Genomic DNA, 18358 nt, shown 5'->3' with positions numbered 1-18358 from the left:
ACACCTGTCAAACAAGAATGCTTATTTGTAAATTAAGTGATCCGGATCCTTGAAATTTAATCCAACGGCTAAAGTTATTATAACTTTTAAAAGGGGTCTATGTTTTCAACCGTTGGTCAAATTTCAAAGGTCCAGATCACTTGAGGATCTTTTTTCTATTTGTAGCACAATGTTTGTTATTTTATAACAAATTAACAATTGCTTTCAAGATTTTGGCAATGTGAACTTTGACATATCTATAGAAAAAAAAAGAACTTTGTGACGGACAGTTCTATAGTCTTGATTTAGATTTAGGTAATTTTTGTTGTCATATTCCAACTCCTTGTTTAGTTAGTTTTATTCATAAAGATCGACTTGGATGTCCTAGTCTAGATTTATTATTGAGTAGCTTTGTTTGGGACTCTTTTTTAGCCCTATTTTTCAACCAAAAAAATTGACGATGATGCTTCAGTCACCTAGACGTCACGTAACAATAAATCAGTCCACATAAGTTGCTCTTCGAAAAAAAAAAAATTAATTGAAGCGGTCTAATTGTAATACACGCTTTCAGAAACTAGGCTCCAAGTAACGGGCCCACATTTGAAAGCCATGTTTTAAACATTGCGGAACCTCCAAAGCCCACTCCTTTGTCAACCATAGAACCCGATTTCATAATTGCCGCCTGTAAAAACCCTTTTTCTATTAACTTAAAACCTCTATCCACTTATCCCCTTTTCTGCTGATTCCGATTTTCTGCATCGCAGTTGCATCAAATCTTCTGCTTTTCTCAGTACAATCATCCCCTAAAATCCCAACTAGAAGCGCCAATCGATTCTACGCAATTTGATGTATGAAATTACGATCGATTCCGCCTCTGATTATGTTAAAGTTTTGTTTTTTGATGTATTATTTGTGTAATTTTTATGCGATTTTTTTATTGTTTCAGGCGCGATTGGTGATTTATATGGCCTACTGCGATGCCCTGAATTTGTTGTTGGGGGCTGGAATTTGGTGTGCTGCGTACATGGCGGTAGCAGTTCTTGCTTCTTGTCGAATCTTTTACTACGTCTGCGGCGGCTCGTTTTGATAGCTTTGCGGCGGAGCTGAGATTTCTAGCCCAGGAGCCACTGCAATGGTGATTCTCAATTCACTGCTCTCATGACTACTCTACTGATCCCAAACTTTGATTTTTCAGTCTGGTAATTGTTGCTGGAGAACCCTTAAGCTGTTAAGAATCTCATGTCCGCATTCTTTTCGATATAATTCGATAGGTTTTCCGTGCCACTGGATTCTCTGTGTTAGTTTAGTCGGATAAGTGTTTCAGCCTTTCATTCTGATTTGGTCGATGATAGTATAATTTTAGATGAATGTGTGTAGGAGTTGGGAAACAGGGTACTTTTAGTCGTGACTGACGGAAACAAGAGGATGTGGGTGGCTTTATTTGAACTACATTATGCTGTTGTTGTGTCTTCAGTCTTGACTGAAGGCTTATCAGTTTGCAATCAGAACTTTCTGCATATATCTAGCGTAGGCGTGGATGTGTATGCCCTGTGCTTTGTATCGGTGAGGGGATGACTCAGTGAAGGCATTACCCTTATACTAGGGCTTCTATGAGTTCGTACTCGTGCTTGAACAGTCAAGGTCGGGGTAATTTTGTTCACATACCAGGCAGTCCTTTGAGGCATTAGACTTCTATGCTTACTCTGTGTGTTTATAGTATAACGTGACTGCATTAACCCTGATACTAGGCTGTCTATGAGTTCATATAGCCCTCATCCCTAGTGCTTGAACAGTTAAGGTCGGGATTAATTTGTCCTGATAATAGGCAGTCTATGAGCTTGTTAGCCCTCATATCAGGCAGTCCTGTGAATCATTAGACTTCTATGAAGCCAGAAATATTAAGCTCTTTCATTTCACCTTGACAATAGATGATGGATGGTACGGCGGAAAATGAACAAGGGGATAAAAGTTAAATGTGTCAAGTTGGGTACTAAGGAAAGATGTACCTCAACGAATTTGCATTGATCATCCAGCCAACCTTTAGGTATTGCTTTTATTTGTCAAAACATAGAGAAAAGTGAGTGGTGATGTTTTGGATTCATTAATAATACTGTGCAGGTAATAGGCAAAGCTGTTATACTTGTAGTCATTCTTATATAGGGTGATAGATATCTGCTCTTTCGTTGGATTTACCAAAATCTTTGAAGACTTGCCGTTGTATCTTTAAATGTTAGCAATGTATTGCGGTCAAACAGTGATTCTTTTGGTGGCACTGCAAAGCCTACCAATGTGGGAACCTATACAAGATCCATAACATCTTTCTTGTTATGCTTTTGAAGTCATTTTGTGCTGCGAGAAGACAGTATGGAATTTTGAATGGTATCGCAGATGATTAACGTTGACTTGTTCACTTCTGCAGTGTACAGTTCGTTTTTGTTCAAATTTGACAACTACCCACAGTATGGAGAATATCAGACGTGACGATTAGGGACTTGGATACATAGGATGACGGCTACGCCTTCAAATGTTGATTTACTTGAGACATGTAACAGTTGCAGGAACTGTTTTTGTATAAGAATGTACGAATTTTTCGCAGTATACTGCAAAACCTGTTGTGAATTACGAGTGTTATAATGAAAATGAGCTCTGAGTATTGGCGAATCAAATTAGTTTACTTTTTACTGGATTCGTAATGGTTTTGATGTCCTTGATTAAATGTATGCGCGATTTGAAAGCTGCAATTGCAATTGATTTGATCTGTTTGTTTTAACTTTCATTCCAATGGATATGAGACCTCGTGATTATCTATGTTTACTGCGCTTAGTGCCAGGACTACTGCTGCTCCCTTCTTTGGCATCCCTATTTCTACTGCTCGGGTTCACCGATGACCTCAGCTCATTGCTACCGCTACTCCTCAAATGTCTTAAGTTGCTACCTACACCTTCACCCCAAGTCACTGTCACCACACCGATGATATCCAGCAGATTTCACATCTCCATCACCGGAGACCGCTGCAATCTCAACAACTACTTGGCTGTTTGTCACATTCACCGCTATCACACTCGAGCCAACTTCCCCACAATCTCAAATGTTATTTGCTCATCGTCACCACAATCTCGAAATAACAGTAAGGTCTAGGCAAGTACTTGGAAAAATATGTGATTTTTTTTAGATGAGTATGAAACTCTGAATAACTTGTATGATTCTTATCGAACAACTTAACAAGGTATACATATTTTTCGTCACACAAACTACAGCCGAATTATGCTGTCTTGTCCAGAATGCTTACTACGGAACGTATACAGTTTTCCGTATGAAGCGTACTGAGATGTTCCATAAAGCCAAAAATGTTCCATAAAGCTTTCACCACCTTTGTCTCTTTACTTTTTGTTGAGAAGATGAGCAAGGTAGCGAAGTTCCTCGAACGCGTGCATTGTGTCTGCATCAAACCCCCCTGCAAACTGCATATCAAGCATAAACATATCTCAATCATCTAAACTTCATACAAAAATAAAATTCCGGGTTTCTTTTTTCGTTCTTGCACTGCTAACCTGATGAATTCTGAATGCAAATCTCACTCCCTGAAGCAGCATGTAATCCATTGCAGGATCTTTCTCCGCTGCTGCCTTTGACTGAAGTTCCATAGCCACCCTTGTCATGTACATCTTTGCCAACTTGACTGAGCCAAACTTAATCTGCAAGACTAGCATCGAATCAGATATGTGATGCACAAAGGCGTCTGCTATTCGTTCATAGAGAATATCAAAGTCTACCTTGCTTAAAATTCCATTGTCAAGCATCCAATCTGTGGGGATTTTGAAGTCCTTGCAATTACGCATCAACGATTCTCTTGTCCGCAAAAGGTTATAAACGGTACGCTCCATTCTGTGAGAGGTAAGGAAACACTTGGTAAGTTTAATTACTAGGAAAAAGATGGATCGTCTTATGAAAAGAGCCATGAAGGTTCCTACTTCTCAGACAAGGAAACCATTTTCTTTAGTGCAATATCACAAGGCAGTCTGATATCATCCTTGTAAGAAGACACTTCAGACTCCAGTTTCTTGAGATCTCTATAGCCAAATGCTGCTTCTCGCAGTGTGTCGGCTTTCTTTTCCGGCCAATCAAAGTGCTTTAGGACTGCCCTCTCATCAACCTTTTCAAAGGAAGGAATTAGCATCTCACACATCAAAGTAATTTATCAAAGAGATGTGTGAGTGAAGTTATTTTCCACACTCAGTTATGGTAAAATCGTTACTCTGGGCATGAGAGAGATCAAACTTACAAGAAAGCAAAGTTCGTCATCGAGCCACTTCACAAAGGCCACAACATCTTCAATGTTTTGATAAACTGCATTGTTCACTTCTCTTATCAACGAATTCACGAATTCCCCTTGAGTCTCAACATCTGCCTTTATCTGCAAAGGAAATGGTTATTACAAGCAATAAGGATTTGTTCTAGTAGTTCAAAAGAAACGAAGTTCAAGCAGACAAATATTATAAATAACTGGGCAAGTGAGCACTTACAGCAAGCAAGTGTGATGATCGGTTCTCAATTTCTCCGATCATGCTACTGCGAACATTTGCAACATCTGGGCCATCACTAACTCCACCATTTGAAGAATCCTTCCTAGAATCTCTCTTCATCAGTGAATGATAAAACTCAACGACTTGTGGGGCTCTTTGTACCACTCCTGTGGTGCTAGGCTTCGCTGCAAACTTGGGAGGAGGTGGTGGGGGTGGTGGAGGTGGTGGTGGTGCAACTTGGGCAGCACCATCCACTTTGGTTCCACTAGATATGGAACATGAAGGCCTTGGAGGGGGATTAGGAATTCTCAAGGCCCTTTTCTCAACATCTAAGCAAGATGGAAGTTTGTTAATTTCGTGACAATTTCCGAAGAACTGTGATCCATGAAGCATATCCAAATCATATTCTTGAGAAACTACTGGTTCTGTATGTTTCTCAATTTCTTGGATACACATAAAACCATCAGACTGCCTTCTCTTATTCGTCTGCACCAAGTCTTCTGCACAGAATCTTGATCCACTTATTGAGTGTCTTCTTTTCGGACTTCTTGCTTCCTCGTCTGAGCTTTCTAAGTTAGGCAAATCGTCGTCAGCCATAGGCCAGTTCTTTAGTTTCTTTATAAGATTCAATCTCTTTCCACCATTGTATTCTAAGTACTTGCTGCTTCTAGATGACAGTGCTCCATCAGATTTACTACTCCTCTCAATCGAAGCGGGGCTTAATGTCTTATCAGAATTTGTGGTAGAGGATGAGTTCTGCAACTCATTTCGTAAACATGAATTCACCCACCTCAGGTAGGCTAGCTCCTCAACCTCATTCAACCTACTCATTTGTAAACCTTCAACTTGTTTGCACAAATCTTCGTTCGTATGCCTTAGCACATATGCCTCAGCCTTGATCTTCTCAACGATGTCACTCTGATGATAACCAATACAACAAAATTGCAGTAAGCAAACAAAGCTAAACCAGTAAAATTAATGAAAACAAAATCAATTAATGTGTTTGGTTGCTAAAGATAAAACGAGAAACTCCAAGCGCTTTGTACTTTTTTGATAGAAGTTTATACGTGCTTATAATAAAAGTACTTCTAGTAGAAGTGCTTCCATAGAAGTTGATACTACCTCAGAAGCCTTTGCCAGAGAAGCCAACTGGGATGTCACAGAAGAAAGTTTGCAAGCAAGATTTCTCTTCTGAAGCTGCAGCTCCTTGTTCAGACGCCTCAACTCTAAAACCTCCATTTCCACACTCCCTGATGCTGCTGTGACCGAGGTTTCGTGTTCTTCTCCTTTCAATACCACTTCCTCACTCCTCTCTGAAATCGATGTCAGTTGCTCTGAGAGACTAGTTTTCTCTTCTTCTAGCAACTCAACTTTTCGAGCCAAATCATCAAGCTCGCTCCTTTTCACCTCAAGCTGCCTCTCAAGCTCCAAAACCCTCGGGTTTCGCTTACACTCCGATAACTCAGCCTGCAACTGAAACTCCCTCTCCTTAGAATCCTGAAGCAAGTTCCTCAAATGATCAAGCTCAATAAACAAGTCCCGGGACGACTGCCTCCGGTGAGTCGGATACATCTGAGGATGAACCTGATTGGCATTCACAGAGCACGCCAAATCGCCAATCAGCGAGCGCTTGACGCGCGACTGAGCTGGTGCAAGAGGGATCTTCTGGTTCGCCGAATCGGACCCTGTTAGCGGCGGTTTCTTGCCGGTGACTGCAGGCTGTGCCTTGGTCTTCTTGTCCCCTGCAAGCCCTTTGACAATGTGAGAACCCCATGAGGAAGCAGACCTCAATCTTGAAGAATTGCTGCCGCCCTTCGCATTCGAACACTTCGGAACCTGGTTTTGGTCGGAAAATTTGATCGATCTTGCTCTGGTTTCTGATGGGTTCTCTTCTCTCATTGTGAAAAACCAAAACTTCTACAGAAAAATGTCTGAAAATTGGCACTCAATTGGAGCATGGGACGCTCCAAAAATCGACCAAAAGTGATGAACTGGGGTGATAAAGTTCAAATCTTTTGTTCCAAAAGGAAGATATAAAAGCTTGAAAATTGAAAGCTCTAACTCCAAGACCAGCTGAGAGCTAGTGCGAGAGAGAAAAGTGGCAGCTTGCTTTCTTTATTTGTCCCGACTTTTCGATTTTTGAAATTTGAATGCCTCTCCGGGGTTCAAGAGCTACGTGGCCAACGGTCGTATTCTGTGCCTCGGAGGCCCCGCATTTAGGGCTTTATTGTAATTTCCTTGATTCAAATATAAATCAGGCTCTGGACCACTTATTGGGCCTATACCCGGCCCAATATTCTCTTCGTTTTCGATCAATGTTCGTTGAGATTCCCGGGTTTTCAATGGGTATCTCCAACGACATTCAGCTTCTTCTCCGACTGCTGTCGTTGTAGCGACTCCTCGTAGCTCTTCTGCTTCTTCAATTTCAAGTTCGTAGTTTGTCTCCTCTGTAATTCCATTCTTCTCTCTTCTCTATGTATTTTCGGTAATTTTTTCACTCAGTAGCTCAGCATCTGAGTAGGAAAGTTTCGAAGTTTAAACGATGATATGTGAAATTTGTTGGATGAATTGAAAAATGGTGGAGTTGGTTATGGAAAATGCTCGACTGGGTGTCTCCAATTTTCAGAGTAATGGGATTTTTGTCACGATTTGTCCCCAAAGCCGTTTCCTTCATCTGGGTTTTCGATTTTTCGAAGACCTGTTTTCGGTGTTGGATTATATGAGAAGAATGCGAGGAAGAATCGGGTTTTTGGTATTAATTTTGTAAATTCTAGAACTTTTATTAGTGCTGTGTCGAAGGAAGGGTCTGAAATTTTGGAGAAAGAATTTGAATTTAAGCCGTCATTTGATCAGTACTTGAAGGTTATGGGGACTGTTAGGCTTAGAAGTGATAGAGATAAGCAGCAGAAATCGAAAGAAGAGAATTCGAAGCATAATTCGAGGAATAGAGGTGTTTCCAGGAGACTATTGTCTGAGGGTAGTGGAAAGGATGCAAAATTGGGGGAGCCAAGGCGTCAAAAGTTGAGAATCGGTATGAGTCGCTTGGAAATAGAAACAGAATTGCAGAAAAGAGTGAAGGGCAACGAGGGTTTGAGGATGAATATGATAATAGACAGAGCAACAAGGATGAGAAGGAAAAGAAGATGATGAGGGGAGAGACAAGAGATGGAAGATGGTCAAAACATACTAGTAGGGTGGAACCGCAATTGGACGTCAAAAGTAAAAGTACAATGGCAAAAAATGTAAAAGATGGTCCGAGAGTTACTGGTATGCTAGAAGAAGAAGTAGACTTCAAAGGTAAAAGTACAATGACACGAAATGCAAAAGATGGCCCGAGAGTTTACAAGTCAATGGAATGGATAATGCCGTTGAAAGAAGGAAATTTGGTGTTAGAAATGAAGATGGAGTTGTGAGGAACCACATCAATGCGGAGAAAGCCACTGATAGAGGTTTTGTTCCTAGAAGTGTAACTAAGAGTGGTAGGGATTTCCCTAACAGATTTAATGACAATAGTTTGGAGGTTGAAAGAGCAGCATTGCAGAGTTTTGATGAGTTCGGTGATATTATGGACAAGCCACGAGTTTCACAAATGGAAATGGAGCAGAGAATCCAGAAGCTAGCAAAGCGGTATGCTCTCTATGCCTTTTTCCTCTTCTTATATTCGAAGAATTACTTTTTTTATTGATGAAATTGGCCTTACAATTATTGATGACAAGTTTAGTGTTACTTTGTTTCTTTTTAGAAAAAAAGACTGACATTATTGATTTTAGGCGTTTACAATTCCTTGTACTTCAGTGGATCAAATGGTTTAAATGTATTGGCGGTATGGCATATGAGTGAGTTGTTCAGTATGTCATGCTGGCTATAATACCGTTTTCTTTGTATAGAGCATCATGGAAGTCAAGCTAAGTTTGGCCTTCTATAGCCATCTGTATTATGTTTTGCATAATTTTTGGTTCGTCAATCCACTCAGAAAAAAATATTTAATATACTGTTTCCTAGGTGGAGTTTATGCAACGTGATAGTCGTGTGGTTGTAGTTTTTTACACTTGACTCTATACTTAATTCCATTTGTAAACTGGGTTGCTGAACGATCATTGTGAGTTTATAAAGTGTTTCTTTCCTGTTATAACAACTTGGGAGGGGGACAGTCGTGTGCTAAAAAGATTTTGTTGTTGAGGATAGGCAAATTTGCTCCTTTTTTCTGGATTTTTCTCTATTTCCCTTGTGTGATTTACCAAACTTAATATCTCATATCAAGTGTTAATGTATTGCAGTTATGAATTCTTGTGATCTCATTAATGTTGAGTAACTATTTTAACAGGCTGAATGGTGCAGACATTGACATGCCTGAGTGGATGTTTTCAAAGATGATGCGAAGTGCACAAATCAGATTCACAGATCATTCAATATTGAGAGTTATCCAATTATTGGAAAACTAGGAAACTGGAGACGGGTATTACAAGTCATTGAGTGGCTTCAAATGCGTGAAGGCTTCAAATCCCACAAGCTCAGGTACTTTCCCTGAGAAAATAGTAGAGCATTAAGTATAAAGATTGGCATACACTCCTTCTTAGTAAACTATGGCAAATGATGAATATCATGAAGCTTTAGACTCCCTTTCATCATTCCAGCATTTAGATGGGCTTGAATCGTAGTGCTACAACACAGTTTCTTTTAAGAAATTGTCACAATTAGTGGATGGTACAAAATAAGAGTTTTTGAAGAGTAATCTCATTTACCTTATTAGACTACGCTGCTTGCGATTGTTTATCTTGTAATATAAAATTAGAAATCAAGTGGCTCCTGCTAGTTGTTACTACTCTATTCACATGACTATCAATTATCTTGTTGAACAACTATATTGTATCTGAGAGAAATTTGAAGCATTTCCCCTTTTGAAATTCAGTTACATATACACAACTGCACTTGATGTACTTGGAAAGGCAAGGAGACCTGTGGAGGCACTTAATATATTTCATGCAATGCTGGTATTTCACATAAATTGTTATTTTCAACAGTATGCTTCATGCTCATAAAACACGCTTGTAGTTAAAAGGAAGAAGAGTACTTTGACCAACCAATGTTATCTTTTCTTTTTCTTTACTCTCCAGGAACAAATGCCCTCGTATCCTGACTTGGTAGCTCATCATTCTACTGCTGTAACTCTTGGACAAGCGGGACATATGAGGGAACTTTTTGATGTGATTGATACTATGAGATCTCCTCCAAAGGAGTTCAAAACAGGAGCACTTGGGAAGTGGGATCCTCGACTGGAACCAGATCTTGTTGTCTTCCATGCAGTAAGTAGAACTTGGTGAAAATTGATGTAAACATGAGTGTGAGTTCTATATACATAGGTGTAATGTATTGCATATGCCGGTATTGAATGCTTGTGTTCAGCGCAAACAATGGGAAGGAGCATTTTGGGTTTTGCAGCAGTTAAAGCAACAAGGCCTACAGCCTGCCGCTACAACTTATGGACTTGTCATGGAGCCTGGAGGTATAAGTTGCCCTAAGTTTCTTTCTTCCGGTCCATTGACTATCTCCTAAGCCTCGACTATTTAGTTCCCATGCATTGTCTTTTGTCATTAAGTCAGTGTTAAGGAATTTAGTTTGTCATGTGTGTGCTGGTTTTTTGGTATTTATGTAGATATCCTGTTTGATTTTCAGCTGTCAATGAAACAGGGTACAACTTTGTGAATTAAGTAAATTTAATTAATAGCCCCCCTCAATCATTTTTATATAGTTTTCTGCCCGTTCTCGCTGTGGAGTTTCTTACGTGCAACTTTTTGGGCCAGTCTAGGCTTCTCCATAAATAATTTAACTGACACAAGCTGGACAACGATTTTCATGAAGCATATCTGTTTGATTTTATGAGATTTATGAGCCTGGTACTAGGATGCTAAATTACCCTGAATATCTCTTTCGAATTATGCATACCTGAAATCGTTTTTAATAAATCAGGTGATGTTAGCATGTGGCAATTACAACTTGGTTCACGAGTTTTTCAAGAAAGTGCAGAAAATTTCTATACCAAATGCTTTAACTTACAGAGGTATGTTACAATTTCTACTGGACTACTGTCTCACCTCATATTCCGTTGTAGATGGATAATATTGACAATTCCTTATTTACACAGTTATTGTGAACACTCATTGGAGAGAAGGTAAAATAGATGAGGCTGTATCGGTTGTTCACAACATGGAAAGACAAGGGATAGTAGGTTATGCCGCTCTCTATTATGACTTTGCTCGATGCCTTTGTAGTGCTGGAAGGTGCCAAGAAGCTCTAATGCAGGTAATTTGAGCTGTCTTTTTCATTACATCAGTGAAATGTATTCCCATTTTCTATTTTCGTATGTTTTTTTGGCTTGGCACTTCAGCATGCATTACAGTTGGATCGCTTGTTCCATCATTCCTTCTCTTCGCAGATTGAGAAGATATGTAAGGTTGCAAACAAGCCTCTAGTAGTGACTTACACTGGTTTAATTCAAGCTTGTTTGGAAGCTGGAAGAGTTGAAAAAGCGGCATATGTTTTCAAACAAATTGAGAACTTTTGCTCCCCAAATCTCGTTACTTGCAACATAATGCTTGAAAGCTTACTTGGACCACGGAATGTTTGAAAAAGCTTAAGATCTGTTCCTGAAGATGTTAGATGATGGGAATAATACCAGCAGCAGATCTGATTATAAGATTCGGATAATATCAGATAGCTACACTTTCAAAACTTTTAACACCTGCGTCGCAGAAAGGAGGCGGGATGATTTCGAGTATGTTTACAAAAGGATGTTACACCACGGGTTTTACTTCAATGCTAAACATTATCTTCGGATGATATGGGACGCTTGCAAAGCCGGAAAGGTATCATTTCTTTCTTTTTATACTTCTGTTCCACCTCTCGGAATATAGTTGTCACTTGTCCGAAAATGTCCAATGTGTACGGAGTGAATGTTTATATAAAAATTGATTTGCATTCATGACAGGTTGAGCTACTGGACATAAAGGAAAGGTTTTGCACAAAGCTCCTCCGGATTCCACCTCCTCCGCTCGAAATCTCAGCAAACTTCATGCATTCTCAAAGACAGCGAGGTTGAAGCTGTGCAAGGAAAATGCAGAAAGGTTTCAGGAAGACACTTTCGTACGGTTGGTTCACGAGGGTAGTATTCTTGTTAACAGAACTGTTAGGTTGAACCCTGTATTTCAAAACCTTATGGCAGCTTGCAGAGAACTTGATAGAAACCATATAACCGGAGCTGCGGGTTCTAAACGTGAAACCGTGTGTACAACTAAAAGCAGCTCTCAGTAAATTGAACATTCAATAAAGCTTAGAAATGAAAGGTTTACTGGAACTCCAACATGCACAAAACAAGAACCATATGACAACAGGTAAAGGTTTTGACTGTTAAAACCTCCTCTCAGCATATAACGGTTCAAACCGAACAAAAATGCAACAATCTAGTACTGGAGATAAATTAAAACGGTCCCGAAACAGCAAACTTAGGTAACAAATAAAACGTAATCCCTTAAAAGCCTCTTCACTTATCTGCCTTAGAGATGTTTGCAGCAGCTTGTCCTCTGAGACGACCCGTCCTCCTAGCGGCAATGAGACCAACCTTCTGCCCGGGAGGAGCGTCACGCCTGACAGTGCTAGCATGTCCAATATGCTGATGGTTACCTCCTCCGTGAGGATGCTCGACTGGGTTCATAGCCACACCACGAACCTTGGGCCAGCAGTTCCTCTTCACTCTGAACTTGTGGTAAGCATTACCAGCCTTGAGCATTGGCTTTTCTGTTCTTCCTCCTCCTGCAACCTGCCCAATCATAGCACGGCACCCACTTGGAACAATCTTCTTGGCTCCAGACGGAAGTTTGATCCTGGTATAGAACCAATAGAAACACACAACTGTTAACCCGTGTCCCAAACACCATACAGAATTTCAATATATACGCTTTTACAATTAGAAAGGCAAAATATTTCAATAAGAGCGGACGATCAAAACAATAGAAATTTTTGAAATCATATTTAACCAGCTTGCGGTATGGACAGAAAACATTTCTCAATTCGCAATCTTCTGAACAACGAGACCAAGTACGGATAACGCACGCTTAAAACTAATCAATTCCCAACTAGTTCTGAATGAAAGCCAAATACAGAATAAGGATATCATACTCAATAAGTTAATAGTGTGAACAACAACCTTAAAACCCTGACTTCGGTAATTTGACAATCATATAAAAAATAAAGAAAAATTAACCAAAAATCCAAAAAAACTTTAGTTTTAACGAAAAAGGGTAAATAAAGGTGTAGTGAATAGTAAAAATATGATTTTTCGTTAAAAGTGAACCATTCCAGAAGTGTTTTGTTAAAAAACCTTATAAATAATAGGATCAAATAATGGCTCCTTGTTTCAGAAAAAAACAGTCATTTTTCTACAGTTAATGAAAAACTTGTTCAACGAATGACCCTAAAAACCAACCATCTACCGCGCAATAACAGCTAAAATGTAACCCGTAGATGCAAAGTATTAAGGGATAACAGTTCTCATTGAATCAAATTAGATACCTATACCCGTAGATGCAAATCCAATTATTCACATATGAATAAATCGAAAAACGAAATTAACAAAGCGAGAAATGGACCTGGAAGTATCGTTATCAGGGTTGTGGCTGATAACAACGGCGTAATCACCAGAAGCCCTAGCTAGGGTTCCACGGTCGCCGACATGGTGCTCGACGTTGCAGACGACGGCTCCCTCCGGGATCGATCTGAGAGGCAACACATTTCCGACCACCAAGTTGGCCTTCTTCCCGCAGTAAATGAACTGGCCGGTGTAGATGCCCTCAGCGGCGACGAAGAGCTCGTTCTGCTTCTTGTAGCGGAAGGGGTGGCGGAAGCTGACGCGGGCCAACGGGGCACCACGACCGGGGTCGTGGATGATCTCGGTGACGACGCCCTTGAGGTAGCCGTTGCGCTCGCCGAAGTCGAGGCTCCGGAAGCGGGCCGGACCCTTGCGGTGGTGGGTGTGGGACTTGAAGACGGAGCCGGCACCCTTACGCTGAGCTCTGATGACTCTCCCCATTGCTCCTACTGAATAGCGGCTGCGAAATGCAGAAACCCTAGAATTTGTTTGCTTTTATAGCACCAGTACTTAATGAAGCACAAAGTGTTAAATTTTCCTTTTTGGTCCAAGCCCAACAATGAAAATAGAGTAAGATTCATTTTGCATTCGAGGAAAAAGCAACGTCATTCGATCATCATCAAAATAACAGCAACTTATTTTTGCGACCGGATAGAACCCGTTAAAATGGTTTTTACTTTCATTAAGTCAGGATTACATCAAAATCATTCTCAACGAGTTCTTAATAAATGATTCGAATTTTTTCATCGAGTTGGGAAAGAAACTCAGAAGATAAGGAAAAATATTCAACTCGTAAAGCTCTTGAGCGGCTTGTTCGTAAGAAGTTTGCTTTGAATGAAAGATCTTCTAAGTATGCAATGTAATTATATTCATAATACAAAAAGCTTAAAACAATTGCGTTTGTTTTCTTCCTTTGAAGGTGATCAACTCTGTGTTGTTATTTAAGAATCGAATCTAAGACCTCTTACTTATAAATAAAGAAGAGTACCATTAGACCATAATATGGCAACATTGCATACATGATATTATTATTATTATTTTTTTTTTTGTCAAAATATTATTATTAATTTATAAGTTATTTCTTTCCGCATTTCATCAATTATTATTTTTTGGTATAAACTGGAAAATTGGAAATGCATTTCAGAACACAGCAATAGCCTAAGTACATCAGGAAAGCCATATAGGGCTAACAGGATTAACAAAACAAAAAGGAGTAGCAAATACAAGTAGACGCCAATACTACAAACCAAGCGTCATTCCCCACTCCAATAAACCACTTAAGAAAGACATGGCAATCCATCCTTGTTTAAGATTCTAACCAACGAAGATGTTGGTCTATCAATCCTACATTCCTCGCTCATCTCCGTACCCACATAGGTTGCGACAAAATTTGCCGCTTCATTCGATGAACTTGACACCCAAGACCATTTACAAATCTAGAAAGATTTCCCAACATCTACAATACGATTGACAATGGGAAAATTTTCCCATATTATCTTATATATTTAGAAAGTAGAAACCAGGCCGGGTTGAGGCCGAAAGAATATTTTATTATTTAATCAAGGTTAATATTTTATCGAACATTAGGTTGTACTGTATGATAAAATGCTTCAGTGTTTAGCCAACATTTATTGAATACAATACCTTCTTGAATAATAAGGGTTTTAGAGCTTCAATATGTACCAAAACCACAACATTACCAAAACTTGCAGATCTTGAGACTGTTGAACGGATAATATATTAAGCAACAGACATTAAAGGATCCATCCAAACAAAATTTCCTCCACAAAATGCACCAAACTAGTGTTGAATAAAATATAACACGGTCCAAACACGGCGAATGTAGATAAAATCGAAAATGTAATCTCATCACTTGTCTGCCTTAGAGATGTTTGCAGCAGCTTGTCCTCTGAGACGACCAGTTCTCCTAGCAGCAATGAGACCAACCTTCTGCCCAGGAGGAGCATCGCGCCTGACTGTGCTAGCATGTCCAATATGCTGGTGATTACCTCCTCCATGAGGATGCTCAACTGGGTTCATAGCCACACCGCGAACCTTAGGCCAGCAGTTCCTCTTCACTCTGAACTTGTGGTAAGCATTACCAGCCTTGAGCATTGGCTTTTCAGTTCTTCCTCCCCCTGCTACCTGCCCAATCATAGCACGGCACCCGCTGGGAACAATCTTCTTGGCACCAGAGGGCAATTTGATCCTGTTAGCACCAGTGGAAACACACAACTGTTAACACGCATCCGCAAAACAATACAGTATGCCAACATATAAGCCTTTACAATCACAAAAGTGCAACACTCGACGAAAAATGGACAGTAGAAATCACATTCGGTTATATCATAATGCAAACAGAAATATTGAAATCTGACCCTTAATTTCACAATCTTCTGACCAATACAACCGAATAAACGTCTCTTGTTAGAAAATCAATTGCCCTATTGTTCTAAACAAAAGCAAAAATAAAATGAGACAATCACATTCGATTAGTAGTACCGTGAACGTAATAATTAAAACCCAACAACAGTCTCTTTTCTTTCAGAAAAATCATTCCTCTCTTCTAAATTGAAATTTGATTCGATAACCGACCCAACCGCATAACCGCATACTGCATAATAAAACCTTAAACAAAACCCAACCCGGTTCAGTAAATGAACAAACTATCATCTAAAGGGATACAATTTTTGTGATCAAATGAGACATCACATAGCTACGTGCAAATTGCAATCATAAGAGAAATGGGGATCTCAATAACAATGAAATTTCGAGCTCCAATTATTGAAATCCAATGAACAAATACACTAATCTCTGTAATCGAATATAATAATCCAATGGTTTTACAAGATTGAAATGAAAATTAAATGAACAGAGAGAAATGTATATAGAGTTATAGACCTGGAAGTATCGTTATCAGGGTTGTGGCTAATAACAACGGCGTAATCACCAGAAGCCCTAGCTAGGGTTCCACGGTCGCCGACATGGTGCTCGACGTTGCAGACGACGGCTCCCTCGGGGATCGATCTGAGAGGCAACACGTTTCCAACAACCAAATTGGCCTTCTTCCCGCAGTATATGAACTGTCCAGTGTATATGCCCTCGGCGGCGACGAAGAGCTCGTTCTGCTTCTTGTACCTGAACGGATGGCGGAAGCTGACGCGGGCCAACGGGGCACCGCGACCCGGGTCGTGGATGATCTCGGTGACGACGCCCTTGAGGTAGCCGTTGCGCTCGCCGAAGTCGAGGCTCCGGAATCGGGCGGGACCCTTGCGGTGGTGGGTGTGCGACTTGAAGACGGAACCAGCACCCTTACGCTGAGCTCTAATGACCCTTCCCATGGCTCCGGTGAGTGTTGTCTGCTACTAGCGGCCGCGCAAAATGGTCTTCCAAAAACCCTAGAATTTGTTTTTGGTTTTTATAGGGCCCCAAACTCTCCAAACCCCTAACGTGACATTTGGGCCCAAACTTGTGAAATTTGGAAACCCAAGTTTGTAAGTGGATTTGAGATCACAATGGGCTCCAAGGCCCAAACTATATGGACGGTCATGAAAAATGCCAGATATGTACTAAAGGATCTCAATATATCCCTGTCGAAACCTCAAGAAATTGATGTGGTGAGCAAAGGTTTGGAACCTCCATCTCGAGTTCAAACTCTCACAAATGATATTTTACAAAATTTAACAAATAAATTTGAACCATTTAAAATTTTAGAGTATAGTTCATTGACCCGCCAGTCAAATCTAAGTTTACCATTTTTTTATGTGAATAACAGATTAAAGAGAATAACTTACATGATACGGATACATCATCTTGTGACGTTCAATATTAATAAAACACATAACACAAAAACATACACGTATTTATTTTAATGACCCGAGGTTTAATGTGGCGGTCAACCATGTATGTTTTTTATATCAACTTTGTATTGATAGCCAACAAAAGAGAGAGTCCTTTTGACCAGAGCCAAAGAGTTGAACTCTCCTTCCACTGCTTTTGAGTTTTGAATGACAAACGGGTATTCTTCCATCGAGAAAAAAGATAGCATCCATGCATCATTGCATACAGACAATTAGAAGTCTAAAATCTAAATGCGTCCCAAACCCTACGGTAAACTAAAACTGGTCAAATAATGCGTACCAAATTTGAGTTGACAACTAGAAATTAGAAATTTAGAATACTGGATATAGCAGCTTAAGCTATAGCTAGTTGCCGAATTTTAAAAATTGCATTGCATTATTGTACAAGTTGTTCATATATTGACTTAAAACTCCTTATATAAAATATCTATTGCTTAGCTTTATCTGTATTCAGGATCATGCCAATCGTTTTGGACATCGAAATTTACACATTAACGAATTACCTAGATGGTTAGAGGAATTACAAAATTTCGGTACAAATAGTTGTTCGCTTTGAGTGATCTAATAAAATTTTAACGAGGCTACATATATTAGTACTTATGTCAATGAATATCATACTTTCCAAAAAAAAAAAAAAAAAAAAGTCCTTACATGTAGTAGGATTTGTTAATATGTATATGAAGTCACAAGTACATTGAGTGTGTATGTGTGTGTGTGTATTAATTTAAAAAAAAAACTAATGAAAATTGTTTGAAAACTTTGAGTTTTAACGATAAAGACAAAATAAATGATAAAGTGAATAATACTATAATTGGCTTCATAGTATAAAAATATGATTTTTCATTAAAATGAATAGTACCGAGAACTTTTCGTTAAAATTCTTTTAAAAAAATCTTATAATACCAAACCTTCTTTTGGAAAGTTAAAAAATAAACTGCTTACTTTTATAATGGGATGCACCAACTCTTTAACTATTGGATCGTCACCAATCACGCCAAATTTTGTTCTAACCACTCCAAACTCCAAACCTTGAGTTTCATTAGATGCTGCTAAACAAACGTGGCATGTTCAAATTATATATATTGCATGGACAACATTATTGTAGATAGAAAGTACGCATGTATCACTATTGGTATATGATATTGTGAGATAAATTAGAGTTTTCAGTCACTCAAACATGATCTAATGTGTCCGCCATAGATTGTATGTGCAAATTTCCCTAGTACCGTACTCAATTGTCATATGACACCATATGTGGAAAAGGAGGAGGATTATCTTCCCACCTAATCTCTCTTTCATTCTCTCTTCTTCTACTTAAATCGTTACGATTAGATCACGTTAGCGTCTTATATTGA

The 18358-nt window shown here is 39.4% G+C and overlaps 3 protein-coding genes, 1 long non-coding RNA gene and 1 pseudogene across 4 annotated transcripts; 2 read left to right on the top strand and 3 right to left on the bottom strand.

Moving 5' to 3' along the window:
* Nucleotides 1-642: 642 nt before the first annotated feature.
* Nucleotides 643-2877, top strand: LOC137729217 (uncharacterized). The gene is made up of 3 exons (XR_011067977.1): nucleotides 643-827; nucleotides 926-1114; nucleotides 2399-2877. It is a non-coding gene; the product is annotated as an uncharacterized lncRNA (long non-coding RNA).
* A 248-nt stretch (nucleotides 2878-3125) lies between these two features.
* On the bottom strand, nucleotides 3126-6546 carry LOC137729216 (protein CHUP1, chloroplastic-like). Its single transcript, XM_068468077.1, has 7 exons — nucleotides 5625-6546; nucleotides 4503-5420; nucleotides 4262-4393; nucleotides 3951-4132; nucleotides 3753-3864; nucleotides 3531-3674; nucleotides 3126-3440 (listed from the first exon to the last, which is right to left on the bottom strand). The coding sequence occupies exons 1-7, from the start codon at nucleotides 6399-6401 to the stop codon at nucleotides 3360-3362; spliced, it is 2346 nt and encodes a 781-aa protein (XP_068324178.1). The 5' UTR covers nucleotides 6402-6546; the 3' UTR covers nucleotides 3126-3359.
* A 531-nt stretch (nucleotides 6547-7077) lies between these two features.
* LOC137727297 (pentatricopeptide repeat-containing protein At1g30610, chloroplastic-like) lies at nucleotides 7078-11810 on the top strand (annotated as a pseudogene).
* A 17-nt stretch (nucleotides 11811-11827) lies between these two features.
* Nucleotides 11828-13625, bottom strand: LOC137727296 (large ribosomal subunit protein uL2x). Its single transcript, XM_068466161.1, has 2 exons — nucleotides 13145-13625; nucleotides 11828-12379 (listed from the first exon to the last, which is right to left on the bottom strand). The coding sequence occupies exons 1-2, from the start codon at nucleotides 13582-13584 to the stop codon at nucleotides 12040-12042; spliced, it is 780 nt and encodes a 259-aa protein (XP_068322262.1). The 5' UTR covers nucleotides 13585-13625; the 3' UTR covers nucleotides 11828-12039.
* Nucleotides 13626-14870: 1245 nt separating this feature from the next.
* Nucleotides 14871-16547, bottom strand: LOC137727626 (large ribosomal subunit protein uL2x). Its single transcript, XM_068466450.1, has 2 exons — nucleotides 16045-16547; nucleotides 14871-15352 (listed from the first exon to the last, which is right to left on the bottom strand). The coding sequence occupies exons 1-2, from the start codon at nucleotides 16482-16484 to the stop codon at nucleotides 15013-15015; spliced, it is 780 nt and encodes a 259-aa protein (XP_068322551.1). The 5' UTR covers nucleotides 16485-16547; the 3' UTR covers nucleotides 14871-15012.
* Nucleotides 16548-18358: the final 1811 nt, after the last annotated feature.

This window comes from Pyrus communis, chromosome 3, assembly GCF_963583255.1.
Source record: "Pyrus communis chromosome 3, drPyrComm1.1, whole genome shotgun sequence".
In the NCBI taxonomy this organism is placed as follows: Eukaryota; Viridiplantae; Streptophyta; class Magnoliopsida; order Rosales; family Rosaceae; genus Pyrus; species Pyrus communis.
This window is presented reverse-complemented; position numbering and strand designations above follow the sequence as displayed.